This window comes from Vanessa tameamea, chromosome 9 (assembly GCF_037043105.1).
Source record: "Vanessa tameamea isolate UH-Manoa-2023 chromosome 9, ilVanTame1 primary haplotype, whole genome shotgun sequence".
NCBI lineage: Eukaryota > Metazoa > Arthropoda > Insecta > Lepidoptera > Nymphalidae > Vanessa > Vanessa tameamea.
Genome location: NC_087317.1, coordinates 12,256,627 through 12,273,567, shown reverse-complemented (window position 1 = coordinate 12,273,567; position 16,941 = coordinate 12,256,627). Strand labels below are relative to the sequence as shown.

The window sequence follows — 16,941 nt, the reverse complement described above, 5'->3', positions numbered from 1 at the left end:
GTACTAGGATAATAAAAATATAAATCCTGTTATTTTCTGTACAAAAAGAGACATATCTCTTATCATTACTAGCCTTTTACCTTCTAAAATTGAAAGGGCTCAGATTTTTAATTATTTTTTACCAAAATTTGCTACTATTTGTATCTTTAAAATATTTATAATTGACATTATCAGCTAGGTTGGATGTCATTAGGGAGGGATATTTATAGGGTTCTAAATAATTCCGTTTGTTTTTTTTTGCCAGAAAATCTGATAAGCATTTCAAACTGACTGAAATATCCATGTCTGTTGGTTTTTATTTATTATTCGAAGATGACCAACAGGCCTCCAGTGTAACTATAATTATAATGTCCTACGTTTTTCCATTGCTGAATATGATGCACAGGAAATACAAACTACAACTTTTTACATGTTACCATGAAATTTCTTTAGCCAAGAATTTACTATGTTTACTAATAAATATAATCTAATGAAGAAAAACTTGGTCGACTTGACCTCTGAATTGCTACAATATTATTATAAGCATTTCGAATGTGGTATTTTACAAGCAAACACGTTCATTATCGATTTTGATTTATTTCAGTGATTACTGATTACATATTAATATAGTAACATATAATAGCCTTAACCTATTGATTCTAAAAAAATCATTTCCAATACTATCTTATCTAGTTATTAAATTTTTGATTAATCCGTTAAAAAGTACCAATTAAGTTAATTATTAGCTTAAATTAAACATGAATATTAAATAGAAAGTCCTTGTTGAAGATACAATCTGAAACAAATCTAACTGTGTATTTAATACCCATTTAAAAGTTAGACGAGTGACATACTCGTCTGATATTAATGAAAAAAATCTTTGGTTTACAATCAAGGTTAACAAAAAAAAAACTTAGTAAATAAAATGATTTATAGATTAAAAACGATACACTCAACAAATAATATATAAGCAATCATCTTATAAATGGTCCGAACGAGGAGGATTTCATTCAGAATATGTTCGAACAAAAAACTTTGTCGTCGCGTAATATCATATGGGATTCCTTATATTTATTATCTAGAACATTTTAAATAAACTCGTTACATTTTTAATTTATTATAACTACGGCTAATTCTCTGAATTGCAAATTTTATCGTATAAGTTAACAAACAACTTTTTGATTGATTTTTCCTTTTAATTTATCACTAGAACTACGAATTACGCTCTAATTTCCTATTTTAAAAACTATTCTTGACTAAGAGAGGACAGTTTTAATGGAACTTATAAATGAAAAGAGAGATGAAAGATATGGTTCAGATAAGTTGAAAAGAGATGAAGCGATATACGTTGATAGTGATCATTAGGAAGGATATTATGAAATCGAAATGAACTTCTATGCACTGGTTATGGAAGTCAAGAAGTTAATACGTGATTTAAACTTTATTGTCGGTATTAGCAACATTTTTTCGGATAAACGACAATGACAAGCATCTAAATAAATGGGAAGTACTCACAGCCAGAATGATTTATCATAGTTCATGTCTAGATATGGTAAGGAGAAAGGGATTTTTTTTTAATAAGTTTTAGTTTAAATTTTAGTTTAAATTTTAATCTATAAATAACTACAGTGCTTTAGTTTAAGTTTTCTATTTAATCAAAATTAGGATTAGATGCAATCCTTTTTTTAATGGAATGATAGATTAATAGCACTACATGAGATTAATTTTGCTAAAATACTTCATGATTAATTGCAATATCTCCGAAACGACGAAGATGAGAGTTTTAATCACAAAGATTCTTAATAGCGTTTCAAATCCAATAATCTTAGATATAATTTAGAAGAAGTTTACTTTGGTAACTACGATAGACGCGTTAGTGAGTAATTTTCATGAAAGGTAAAGTTTAATTCATTTTAAATTTTGAATTATTACTAAGCTATCCAAGTGCTAGATTTAAAATTGTAGTCAATAGATTTATTTATCTAAATTTTAAATGTCAGGGAAGGGACAATGATTTATATAAATACATATGTAAATAAAACAGCTATAATACTAAAGGAGTTTTTAAAGAAGGAATTTATAATTAATTAACTTATATAATAAGATATAATGAGGAGCGTAGAAGATAAGACGCTAAGATTTATTTTTATAGAAGCATTACAAGATAATGGCACCGCGGAACGTACCTGATTTTATAAAAAATTATCCTAAATCAACTTATCTTTAGTTTTCGAACGAGATTATGTTGCTTTTAATCCATGATAGTTACCTTAATATTAATTTTTCAATGCGCTACGTTTAACATTTCGTTTTAATTCATCGTCTACGATTCATTTATTGCCAATAGCTAATTATAATATCTGATAGTTTAGCCTTATTTCTGTGATCCAGCAAATAGATGTTAAGTTGTGATGTGCGATATTACCCTATATTTTTAATTATCTTTATTAAATATTACATAATAATTTAAATATCAAGATTCACGAGCTCAATGAATCTTCACATTTAAATATCGTATTTTATCAACTAAATCGCGATGTCAAAGTTTTTGTTCTTATTTAAGGAATTGGAAAATTTGTTAGTTATAAAACTAACCGAAGCAGGAGAAAGTTCAGCATACTTCGGTCGGTTAAAATCAGAATCCAAAGCGGATCCACGCAAATTTCTAAGAGGAAGTTGCTTTGCTTTGCGTGGAAATACTAGGATTCCGCAAATCGTTCGCTTTCATTTTGACCATTTATAAGAAGTGCTCTTATAATTAAATTATAATCACATTTAACACGAAAGTAAAATACGTCGGTATGAACATACGTTTTTAAGTTTAAATTTACAATTTTTACTCGTCCAACATTTACTTTTCATTTTTATCCTCTACCGATAGATTCGACCGAACGTTACTTTACTAGAAATACAAAATTTAACGTATTTACAACCATTTTTTTTAAATCTTTTAACAAAACATTCATAAGTACATACTTGCTTCGCGCACAGTCTAAATGTACACCCTTTACAATATTAGCGTTACGAGGACTAGATTTAATTGGGGAACAAAAACCGTGTACTGAAAACGTCGGATTACGATTCTACAGTTTTGGCGCGGCGTACTTCGTACGTCCGGTGGACTTGTTACTATGGTACTATTTTTGATTCTTCATATTGTCTGGCAGTTGCATTTACTCGATATCAATCGGAAACCTTCAATTTCTCCTGTTTAATATTATTTCCCATTACCAGCAATAAGTCGATGGTTGGACCAGACCAGCTAATTACTCGTGCCAAAACGTATGTCTTTTAGAATTTTTTGGTGATATTTTTATTTTTTACTTAGATTACACGATTACATGATGATGCATTTTCCTTTTTCAGCCCAAGGGTTGTTTTTCTTGTCAGGGGCATGTATGAGAGGATCATTCTTCTCGTTTTCCTCTACGTATTCTCTCATCCTGAAACAAAACAAAATGTTATTTTTTAATAATCATTTGGAATTTCATTGAAAATATTATATACTAATAAGTTGAGATCTCTTATGTTTTTTTTTTAAGTATTATTTCAAGCGGTAAGTAGATAATACTGATAAATTTAAAACCTGATGATTAATGCCGGACACAGAAATTCGTGCTACAATAAATATTAATCATTCCTTATATCGGCAATGCGCCACCATTCTTGGGATCTTATAATTTATGTTCCTTGAGCCTAAGGTCACTGGTTCGCTTACTGTTCGAATCAAAATACAACTACACTACGTAGAACTGTTAAGCCGTAGATTAAGTGACTAGTGGCCGGTACCTACGAATGTTAACATCAAATTATTAACTTTCATGGTTATGCTAAGCAGTAAATGTGTATACATTTCCATTATTTTCTAAATACGTCACGTGCTAATGCCTGTCGGCGATTACCCGTGTGAATAAAGCAATCGAATATATTGCGTAATAAATCACGTCCTATAAGTTTTATAATGGCGTCAAAGATCTACGCAAAGTTCGACGGCTGAAGATATTTATGGCATCACCTAAATTTTGAATGTTATGTAAACGTCCGCCTTAAATATTTTTCTCGATTTTAAAATGAGTTTGTTTATTTTAATAAAATGCCCATTCTGTTCCAAATTTAAAAACGTTTTTGTAGCATTACACTAACTTATTGGTAGTCAAAGTAAAAACTATCACTGATTTGGAAAAGCACCAGAGCAATGGTTACAAGTGAAAAAAACTTAGTGAATTCTGTATTTATGTATAACATAATTGCTTACTGAGTTTTTGGCCTGACACGAGTAATCGTTCTTTCTAGAAACTTACTAGGTTTTGGTTCCTAACCTGTTATACATTAATATATGTAACACAATAAACTTTTTACTGAGTGAATATTCATTAATTCATTCATTGTCCTATTTGCCTTCCTATTGTACTGAAAAAATTCAAAGACGGTTTCAAGTAATTTTGTCGTTCGTCTTCTTCCTTATCAAGTGACTTAAGTAAAAAAAGTTGGACGACCTCCGTGGTCGAGTAGTGTGTAGACCGGTTTTCATGGGTACGCCATTCCGAGGTCCCGGGTTCGATTCCCGGCCGAGTCGATGTAGAAAAAGTTTATTAGTTTTCTATGTTGTCTTGGGTCTGGGTGTTTGTGGTGCCGTCGTTACTTCTGATTTTCCATAACACAAGCGCTTTAGCTACTTACATTGGGATCAGAGTGATGTATGTGATGTTGTCCAACATTTATTACATTTATTATTATAAGTAAAATCGATTTAAGAATCTCAGAACGTAAGTATAAAAAGTAGTTTCCATCGTTGAAATTGATGTAATACCATTAGCGCCAATTCCTCAAGCCCTTTTCGTGACGGACGCGATATAGCTCGATTGCACGCGAGATTGTTTTGTAGCACACCATTCTATATGAGTGCATTTTATTTAGAATTAAATTTCAAATAAATGATTTATTGCATTAACTTTTTTTATTCGAAATTTAAAATTGAAATCGTAATTGTATAAAAAATAACGCCGTCAAGTTGTCATTGAGAAGGATTTATGCATATTATTCGGTTATATTTTAAAAATATACTAATTTACTCCAGCCGCGTCATTTGCATGTGAGGAGGGGGAATGTGAGAATGGGAGTTGGAGTTATATGTAAGCCTTATGTCCTTTTTATATCCCTGAGTAGTTGAGACATGAAAGAGTTACAAACATTACTTAGAATATAAACAAAATAAATATAATATGAGCCGAATATCACTGTCCCTGTGACATGAGGATCTTAATCTAATTTGATTCAAGTTATAATCAACCCGCGTTAGTTCAGTATAGTCAAGTAATCTTCTCTTCCTAATAGAGAAGGATCATAGCCCAAATTTATTTAAAGAAAAAAAAAAACAAAATAATTATATACAATAACAAATATTATTTCTATTATTAATAATTTATAATAACCAACGTGTATTCATTAGTAATTTAATAACTTTTAATCATAATAATATTCAGTAGAACATTCGAATTAAATGCCATTCTTAAAAATAAGTAAGATAGTTTCATTACATCCGCATCGCTTGCAGTCGAAACGATATTACTCTTACACAATCACTAAACTAAAGTAACAGTCTTTGAACATGTAATTCGGGGAACTTGAATACACATATGAATTTTTTTCATCCGAAAAATTGGGCAGTCCTTCCGAATTCGACCCTACTTCGGTTAAAATTCACATGCTGTACTACTGGGCCATCGTCTTACATAATTGCATGTTATCTGGAATGTATTTCAATACGCTCCAAAGTATTTTATGACGAAATTGGATTAACAACAATTTTCCAAATGGCTCGGTAATGGGTACAACGTACATCGATCCGAAGACATTTTTGTACAGTGAATAATTTATGAAAGGGTAGAACGATATCTTTTAAGAAATGTTTTCGTGAGTACTCCAGGTTCTTAAGGAGATTGAATGTTTTTTGGAAACAAATGACTCTTCGCAAGACTGTTTAAAGTAAAGAGAAAGCTGTTTTTTAAAGGTATGAAATAGTGCTTTTGTTCATTGGATTTGGCATTTCTTTTTTCATGATATAATTAGGCAGACAGGCTTCTTCAAATAACTATAATATAATTATCATTGTACATAATAATGGTTAAAAAAAAAAAGAAAAAGAAATATATCTACAATACATTAAAAATAATAAATACATTAAAAATTCTTAGCTATTGGGAGCCGTGAGATAGAGCTAGTATTATCAAACTATTTATAAAGACCAGATACTGACTGTATTGTGTCGCCATCTGTTATTTGTTTGTTTAATCTAAGCCCAGCTGTGCAAGCATCGATAATTTACTACACAGACGGGTCTATAACAACAAACGCTTACTGAGCCGCCATCAAACTATTCCTTCAATTTAAACGCTTTTATATCGAAACCTATATATATTTATTAAAATCTATTACAATTAAAAAGAGCCGAGATGGCCCAGTGGTTAGAACGCGTGCATCTGAACCGATAATTTTGGGTCCAAACCCAGACAAGCACCACTGAATTTTCATGTGCTTTTGAATCGTCATTTTACAAAACTATATTAAATGAAGCTACCACCGGTTCGGAATGTAGATTCTACCGTGAAAAACCGGCAAGAAACTCATTGTACGTAAATGAATATATATTAGAGAATTATAAGAAGTAATTTTAATTATTTCCATACATACTCGTAGGTAACTTGTACAAACTCGTTACTGGAACATCTTGGGGAGTCACAGGAAATTCAATTTAGGAGGTGTTTGAAACAATATAATAAGTTTGAGGCACACCAGGTTGTAGGCTAAATTAATCCGATTAATTCGATAATTTATCCTGTGGCTTTAATAAAAGTTGTGTTCAACTGAAGGTGAAATTCGACCGTAATAATCATAATTGTAATTCTTTAGAAACATATCAATTTATTTTTCTGTTTTGTCTTTTCCTTTCTGTATATAAATTTATATAGTTGCATTTAGTCAAAGTCAAAGTCAAAAATCTTTATTCAATATGGAACTGATTACACTTGCTTATTTATAGTCAAAAATATCTACCACCAGAAAATAACACCTCGGACCTGAGAAGAACACGCGAAAGAAATTCAGCGGAATATATATATTTTTTTAATTTCATTTTCACAAGTATAGTAGTATATACATAAATATATATCATGTTTTCATGTACAATAACAATAAACATATTTTCGTTATTTGAAACAGCCTGGAGGCGATTTAGGATCAAACAGTTGCATATGTGTTATAATTATAAAAATATTGATCATACGCTTAATATATAAAGATTTATTTTAATCAAAGTAATAATATTATATATCTCCCGTTCAACCAACCATGAACTTGTTTTTGTCGTGGTAACGACACCCCAAATTGAAAATTAATTAAGCCATGTGTAACTCAACTTTACTCTGAAGTTGATTTAGGGTAAATAATGGAAATGGATTCCGAAAATTCAATAAAAACACCATAAAACCACGCTGATCTGTTTACATTGTCAGGTGGAGATGATTAATAAAAAAAACGGTTATCATTGACTTGGAGCCGAGATGGCCCAGTGATTAGAACGCGTGCATCTTAACCGATAATTTCGGTTTCAAACCCAGAGAAGCACCACTGAATTTTCATGTGCTTAATTTGTGTTTATAATCGTAATCATCTGGTGCTCGACGGTGAAGGAAAACATCGTGAGGAAACCTGCATGTGTCTAATTTCAACGAAATTCTGCCACATGTGTATTCCACCAACCCGCATTGAAGCAGCGTGGTGGAATATGCTCCATACCTTCTCCTCAAAATGAGAGGAGGCCTTAGCCCAGCAGTGGGAAATTTACAGGCTGCTAATGTAATGTAATGCTATGTAATGTATCATTGTCTCGACTTCGGTGTTTAGCTGTCAAGTGATAAAAAACGAAGATTGTAGATTCAAATATTGGAAAAGAGTAACTACAGAGATTCTTGCCAGTTCTTCTCGGTAGAATCTGCATCTAATTTGCTCACGATTCAAAAGTCTTTGTAAAAGCCTACTTGAATAATGTATATTTTTATTTTGGTTCAAATCAACCAAGAACCACTGAGTCATCATACAAAACATATTTGTGTTTATAATTCATCTCGAGCTTAGCGGTGAAGTAAGCCCAGAGGCGAGGAAAGGATGAAGTACTGCAATTTAAATTACAATGACTTGGTAGTGAAGTAGTGTTATTGTATGTGGTAGCGAATTGGTAAATTGTCTACATTAGGGTAAACGGTCACGACTGCCCATAAACATTGACGCCGTAAGAATTTTTAATTATTCCCAACATCGTCAATGCATCACAAATCTTAGCGACTTAGATGTTACGTCTCTTGCCCAAATAGGCTTGATGAAAGCCACCAGCGCAGTGGAATAATTCCAAACAAACTCTTTAAAAGGATTCTTCATCCAGTTATGGCAAATTTGTGGACTGTGATTTTACTCTTTTCATTGGTGGAAGTTCAGAGTAGTGATCACGGATAGTATTTTTTTTTTATTTAAAATAAAAGCATCAAGTCCAAAGAATTGATTAATGTGTATTATTATTTAAATTTATATTTTTACGGTGATTTGTCATGACGTCAAACTTGTCGGTAAATGTAACAGTAACCATTGCTCCAAAATTGTCACTAGAATGAAGTAATTGGATATTCTTAATTGAAATTCGAAAGAATATGAATCGGTGAGTATCTTGGTCTTGGAAAGTAACACAAAAAGGTTTATAGAGCAAAAAGGTTATGATTAAAAACTTATCTGTATCTAATATATATAAGACGTGGGTGCAATTTCCTTGAGAAATATACGATTTTTGGCCTCTTTTATGCTAAGATGGCGTCGAGGAATACACTATATACGTAATAGAGTCGAGCTTAATATACACCGTGTGTATTAGTTATGTTGGCAAGTTGTTTTTATATATTAGTCAGCATGTAATAATATAAGAAACTTTCTAGAAGATTAAGAAACACGCTAGAAGTACCAATAAAATTGCTTCAATAATCATAAAGGACGATATGATCAAAAGTGAAAGAAGTGATATGATTACATATGTAATTGAAACTGATATTTACTTATAGTGTAAATTTTGTTACAAAATAAATACAACTATCATTTATAGTTATATAATAAAAATAAATTAGTCATATTAGTTTTCCATGCACCAATAAATGTAATTGTATTAAATTTACGTATATTGGTCGAAAGAGTAACTACAAACTACTGAATTTCTCGCCGGTACTTCTCGGAAGAATCTACTTTCAAACAGGTGGTAGCTTGGTTTAATTCAATACTGTAACATGACGATTCAGAATACTTTATAAGGCTACTTGAATAGAGAATACTCTGATTTTGATAGAATGGTCTTGAATTTATAACTTGTAATTACAAGTTTTAAGTAGTTTACAAACAGATTATTTGCTTCCTATTGATCCATAAGCTGATTTGTAATTCGCAGATTCACCGTGGTGGTAGGGCTTTGTGCAAGCCCGTCTGGGTAAGTACCACCCACTCATCAAATATTTTATCGCCAAACAGCAGTACTCAGTATTGCTGTGTTCCGGTTTGAAGGGTGAGTGAGCCAGTGTAACTACAGGCACAAGGGACATAACATCTTAGTTCCCAAGGTTGGTGGCGCATTGGTGATGTAAGGAATGGTTAATATTTCTTACAGCGTCATTGTTTATAGGCATTGGTGAACACTTACCATCAGGTGGCCCATTTGCTCGTCTGCCTACCGATATCATAAAAAAGTATATATTCATAAATGATTTTGATTATTATTTATGGTCAATATTTCTGATTCTTAGGTCCGAAAACGTTTATAAGTTGTTTTTTTATGGTATGAACATCTCCAAAATCTGGGGGCTTGCTGGTGCGATGCCGGCTTTTAAGGAATAAGTAGGCTAAAACACTTCCGATACACTTAATGCCATAACAAGCTGAGATAGAATAATGGCCAGAACACTTGAATCTAAATTGATAATCATGGTTTCAAACCCGGACAGGCACTGAGCCGTATTTTTGATTATAATTTATCACGTGATGTGGGAAAATGTAGAGGTGAAAATGGTTCAGATATGTATCTAACTCGCGTTGAAGCAGCTTAATGGAATTTTCCCTAAAGTCCTCGCTTCAAAAGCAGAGAAGCTTTTAGTTTAGCAGTAGGAGATTTACAGGCTGTTAATTTTCAAAATCGAAAATAATATTGTCCGTCGAATTCATTAATTGAAAAAAACTGCCCAAGAAGAGTAGGATACGCGCACGAAGGGTTCCGTACCATAAAATCGGCAAAAAAAAGTCATGTCTGTTGTATAGAAGTCCACTTAAATATTTATTTTATTCTGTTTGTTTTGTATTTGTTGTTAAAGCGGCAATAGAAATACTTCGTCTATGAAAATTTCAAGCGTCTAACTATCACGGTTCATGAGATAAAGCCTGGTGACAGATGGACAGACGGACGGACGAACATCGGAGTCGGATCGGATCCTTAAAAAGAGGCTGCCCCTTAATAATAACTAAATTATATAATTTTGCACACACTCTAAAGTTAGGAATATTTTAACCGAATATAATGGTTTTATGTATTTTCATTCTATTCCTATCTAAAACAGTGTTTGATAATGATTGTAATCATTAATGACAAATTTCTTTAACACTTTTAATTACAAGTAAATGATAAATCAATTGAGAGATATTTGTAATCTGGGAAGCTATGCGCTACCCTGTGTTCTGAGATGGTATGTGGCGTTCATGGAATTACGCCTTTGTGACCATCTCCCCAAATATCCTTTGTATGTTTAACGATTACCAAGCATCCTCTGAGATAGATAACATCGCCTTTGACTAAAATCAACTTATATTTAACGCAAAGCAAACACGTTTGGTAAGATTTTTCAATCGATCACCATTTTACAACTATTTAATCAAACAAATAAATCTTTTCGATGAAAATTATACATGCCTCAATATAGACGATTGTCTGATCTATCTGACTGATTATCACATCAGATTAACAATCATATATATATATTTTTTTTATATATATTATTATTATAGTTGGTTTCCATTAAATCTCTGTCACATTTTATCCAACAACTAGTAGTGGAGCAGCCTGGTGGATAATTCTAAACTTTCTCATTAAGAAGAGAGGGTGTTGCCGAGCAGTGAAATAATACAGATTTGTTTTATACAACGAAATTGTATTTATCTCTTTTAATATTATATTTTTACCTACAATAACAAACATTCATTAATAGAACAGTGTTATTACCCTGACAGTGTGAGTTTCCGAATAATATGTTACTAGAATTATCGTGATAATAGCGTCCAGATTGTTTTCGGTCATGCTGAATCTTCTAAATGTAGAGGAGATTGATTTGAGGTAGATATTATAGGGCGAAAATGTGTAATAAGAGCACTATTTATACAATTTCTCATAACGCACTGGAACAACAATTCAGGTGCTGTCCGAAGCATTAAAAATCTACTAAAAAATATTTAAGGAACAATCCAATAGTTTTCATTGAACCTAATTTAAATTAACTAGAAGACCAATGCGGGAACCGTATATATATATTCACAAACTACATAATTTATATCAAATAGCCTTCATAATAGCAAAGTTATGTTAATATTAAACAAACAATGAAAAACATTAGAAGTTCCTCCAGGCTAAACAAAGTAATATGTCCCGAAGGAAATAGTTTACGATGCGAAGCGAAATCTGTAGTAACTGTGTATAAAGTTATGTATGAATCGGCAGCTGCGTCCTATCTTCTAACTAAATTGTCCGTCCATCCCAACATTCTAGACAAAGGGAAGAATTCCTGTCTCGAACATCGTACTCGAACTTGTGGTAAAGAAAAAATTTAATAAACAGCCAAAAAATGATCGTTCCGAACTTTTTATCAGTACCAGTAATACGTATGCTTGTAAATATATACTTGTATATTTTTTAAATTTAAATAGACATGTATTTTTTTTAATTTTATTTGAATCATTTGCGTTATTGTTTTGTTTTGTGTTTTATTATTTCTTGTATTTGTAAACCCACCACAAGATAATACAGGGAGTATTATGTTTTGGTGTGTTTACAAATAAAAGATTGTTCTATTCTCATTCTATAAAAGTCCCACTTCTGGGCTACGGCTCTCTTCTGGGGAGGAGATTTGAGCTAATTCAACCAAGCTATTATTACTCTTGTCATATTTTTGGATTACATACGGCAAAAATATTGTCATTTAGGTCACGAAACTCTCTTCCATAGATTTATGAGATCATTTCACAATATGATGATCAAACAATATATGGATATCTGCAATAAGCAAGAATAAGAAATACTCTGTAATTAAAATGGTGGAGACGAATAACTAATGAGTTCCTTGCGGTTCTTATCGGTGGAATCTACTTTTCGAATCGGTGGTAGCTTTATATTTAATTTAAAACTGCAACATGACGATTCAAAAGTGCTTTTATGATCCTACATAAATAAAGAATATCACTTATTTAGTTTACGTATAAATACTGTTATTTTCCTTTCGTGTTTTCGTTATTCGAAAATAATACACGCAAAAACCATTGGATTTTGTTAAAATGATAAAGTGTGTCCAAAATTACAAAATATTCGATTATCTGAGAGTTGCTAAATTGAGTTGCACAACTAAATTAAATTGATACTCGTAGCATCAGGTCAAGTTATAATAATCCTTGTAATAACCAAAATCTCCTGCTTCCTCTGGCTAAAATATTTCGTAGAAACATACGAATGTAACGAAGTAATAAGTTTAATAGGTAGTTACCTAAAAGCACTTAGTCTGTGTATGACATGTCGGTGACCTTAACTTCGCTCTTTAACCCTAAAGTCGTAAACCATGACAAGGGTCTTGTTGATAAAAAAAATGGTTGAGAAGAGATGTGAACATATTATATATGTACGACTGAACCATTTTAACCTAAAAATATAAATACTATAATTTATTATCATCCGATAATGGAGCAGCAATGAAGGTTGTGAAATTGTTTTAGGAATATTAAGACTTAATTGACAAGCGCCATAGTGGTTTTTTAATTGTATTACAAACTAGCTACATGTCCCGACTTCACACGGTCAAGGCACAACATTTGGATTGAAGATCAAATATACAAAGAAAATTCTTGATATTTCTGGATAGGAAAGTTGATATTCACGGCTTTTCTCAACTATAATATGAATATACCTTGCATTTATAAACCTTTCTCTTGAATCACTCTCTTTATTGATGAAAAGAATATCTAAACGTACGATGGCGAGAAGTGACTTTGTTTTACACCATGTAGGTTTAAAAAAATACTAAAGGTCCTAAAGGCTTGTATACATTTTATGATATTCGTAGGAGAACGAGCAAATGGGCCACCACATCAACGAGCTCATGGAAGTGTGGCCACCATCGCCTATAGACAATCGTGCTGTATGAAATATTAACAATTCCTTACATCGCCAATATGCCACCATCCTTGGGAACTAAGAAGTCATGTCTGTGGTCTTGTAGTTACACTAGCTCACTCACCCTTCAAACCGGAACACAACGATATTGGGTAATACTGTTGTGGCGGTAGAATATCTGATGATTGTGTGGTACCTAACCACCGAGTAATTATAATAAATAAACAAACGAACGTAAAACTGTAAGTACTTTATAATTATATTAAATGTCACAGATCAGTAATTTTATAATAAACAAACGTTCTAACAGGAAAATAATAATAGGATAATTACTTACATTATAATTTCATAATACAACGAAGATTTATTTTCCTCGACTTTTTTTAAATATAGCATTGTTTCGATTTGTTATTTGTATTCATTCAAAATTCTTCCAACACGCTCTAATGTTGGTACACAGTGCTCGGAATACCACCTGACAGCAGGTTTCATCTAACCTAACCTAACTGCCGCTTACGAGATCATTTGTATCGTGAAGTTTCTTAGGTGTGGTGACGAATCTAAGACTTATATTGCTTGTTTCTTGAACACTATTGCGCTACTGAATGCCTCCGATATGAAATTTAGTGAACTCATATATGTCACTTGTACATATTCTTGAGTAGGTTTATAAGTATTTCTTTTGGGTGTTCTTTTTGTATTTTTCTCTATTTTTATTTTTTTATTTTCCTCGTTATGTTTGAGGACATATTGTATATATTCGCTCTTATTGTATATAATGTGTATTAGATTATATACTTGTATTTATATGTATTGATAATATTATTTATTTATTGATATATATATTGTGTATTCCATATATTTACATTTATTTATTAGTTTTATGAGCCATCCTAACCTACACCGTTGGTTGCCTGAAAGAAATCGCTATATCGTGGTGTACAATAAATTATAAGTAAAGTAAAGTACATATATATACAGTTTGAGAGAAATTGCCAATACTTATTTTTACAACTTCAATTAAACATAAAGGTCGTGCTAGAGGGACGATAACAGTCCGAATCCCAAGGGTTCAGGATTTAACCTGCAACTTTTATATCACTAATCGACCCATTATCCGTTTCGTTACACGTACATATATATGTTAAATATATATGTTTCGACGATCGAATTCATATTATTATGTTTACATTTACATTATGTCCTGTCATACGTCCATAGTATAGAAGATATGATCTACACCATGTGGCCCATACAGAATGTTATTGCTAACAATGGTAATTTTGTCGTGTGCTTTTTTTATAATGTAAGTACGTCCATATGGGCAAATGGACAAACTGATGCTAAGTGTTCACCATCTATAGAAATTGGTTTTATAAGAAATATTAACTATTCCCTACAACGCCATTCTTCCAATCTTGGGAGTTGAGATGTTGAGTCTTGTACTTATAGTTACCCTGGTTTATTCATCCTTCAAACGGAAACACAACAATACGGCGTATCGACATTGGTAGAATATCTGATGAGTGGTTATTACCTAAACGTGCTTGCCCAAAACCCTATCACCAAATAAGTTTTTCGCCTGTCAATGACAACTTAAAAATGAGTCGTGTAGATAAGAGATAGTTTAATGATCTACATCTTCAGTCCAGCTCATTTCTATTTCATTTCACATGCAGAGCAAAAGAGGTAAAGCCGTTCTTTTACCTGTAACGTAAATAGTGTTATATTGGAAATATTTTTTAGGTTTTATAACCTCCTCAAACATTCTTCATAGTTGATGAATGTTGATGTATGTTGTACTGCGTTACTATTATTTTCTGGTAACCCTTGGTTTCAAGGTTAATATACATTATAGGATGCTTCATATTTACAGGATATAAGATACTAAGATCTTAGGATACAAATGATAGACATCGATAGGTCCCCGTATTACCTCAAATAAAGAGAAAATATATATATTTTAATAATAATAATGGTTTCGTTGAAAATTTAATTTAAGAATACAGCGGCTCTTTTTTTTCCAAATGGAGTCAAATATAACAGTGGCTTAGAGCCTTTAGATTTTTTTTGCTTGCAATAAATGATATAATTCTGAGTAGAAAAATAGAATTATCGTTACAGATTTCTATGAATACATCAAATGTGGAGTATGTGTGTGGTTTTAATATGAAATTCGCAACCGTGTAATTGCTATAAGGGAATTACGGACAAAATGACATAGTCACCTTATTTAGAAATTGGAGGGTTTAAGTTACGTCTCCGCGACTGTATCACGTGACGGCAGGTATATTTAAAATCCTGTCAGATGTTGAGCGCCATTGTCGCAGTCGCGTCGCAGTTAGCAGTTCTAACGTGTTTCGCTCCTTTAAGTTTATTGTACAGATGGTTTTCTCCTATTTTCTGTTAAGTTATTTGTTGTTATTAGTAATTATTTCTATCCAAATCAATGAACTATGCCAGTACTTCGATTAAACTTCGATTAACTTTATTGCAATCATTAGTTGTTTGATGGAAGTATGAAAACTTATTCTTATATTCTTAGTTTTTGTTTACATTTGGACAAAATGACATGCCATTTGTACCATACCATTATCCGTAGAGTTTCTGGTAAATAACAGTTATTATTTTGTTTAGAGAAAAACTAATCGCCTGTCTTGGAGCCAAGAATCCATGAGTATGGCTATTGAATTGCATGGAAGCAGAAAAAAAATAGGATGGGAATTGGCCGCAAAAAATTTGGTTTTCCTCTGGTGACGCTTAGAAGACATGCACTCAATATAAACAAACCCTTGAATTTTAACTCTAAAGGATTAGGAAGATTCAAGAAAACATTTTCATTCTGAAATTGAACAGGAGTTAGTAGAACACGTAAAGTTTTTAGAAACACGACTTTTTGATTTGACGTGAACATCAATCCAAGAACTTGCCTTTGAAATAGCCGAAAGAAATGCTTTCTATCACCCTTTCAACGAGGACAAGAAACGTGCTGAACAATAATGGCTTTCTGAGAAGAAATAGAAAGTTGGTTACCATGTATTTCTTGTTTCCTTTGGGCTCATGCATCATGTGCTGATGTCCCAACGATTTATTTGTGAACTGTGTTCTTAAAAATTAGTATGTCATTATGTCCTTACCTTATATATAATTTTGTCCGTACCATATGGACAACATGGTTTTTGTAATTAGTTGCATTTTATTATAGTTCCTACTTAATTAAAAGACTGTATTACTGGTAGTCAATAAACCTAAGATGAATAAATACGATTGAGTCTGATTATAATACCATTAAATAAAAAAATATGATTATAAAACAAAACACCCTGTCATTTTGTCCGTACTTCCCCTATATCTAAATAATATATAGTCTTGTTTGAATAAAGTTCATTTTTAGTCTTTATTTTGTTCTCTGTGATTATTTTGTTGAAGATATTCATATGAAACACAATGATACTACGATAATATTATGCGTTTATGCGCCGCGCTCTTTATAGTATATTTCATATATTTCGGATACT

General features: G+C 31.9%; 1 protein-coding gene across 1 annotated transcript in view; it reads right to left on the bottom strand.

Moving 5' to 3' along the window:
* Positions 1-560: 560 nt before the first annotated feature.
* Positions 561-16,941, bottom strand: part of Ggamma30a (G protein gamma subunit 30A) — a 33,752-nt gene continuing 17,371 nt past the window's right edge. Inside the window, exon 3 of the mRNA XM_026632338.2 lies at positions 561-3,422. Coding sequence (XP_026488123.1) covers positions 3,317-3,422 — 106 coding nt within the window. The 3' untranslated portion in view covers positions 561-3,316. The remainder of the gene's footprint in view (positions 3,423-16,941) is intronic.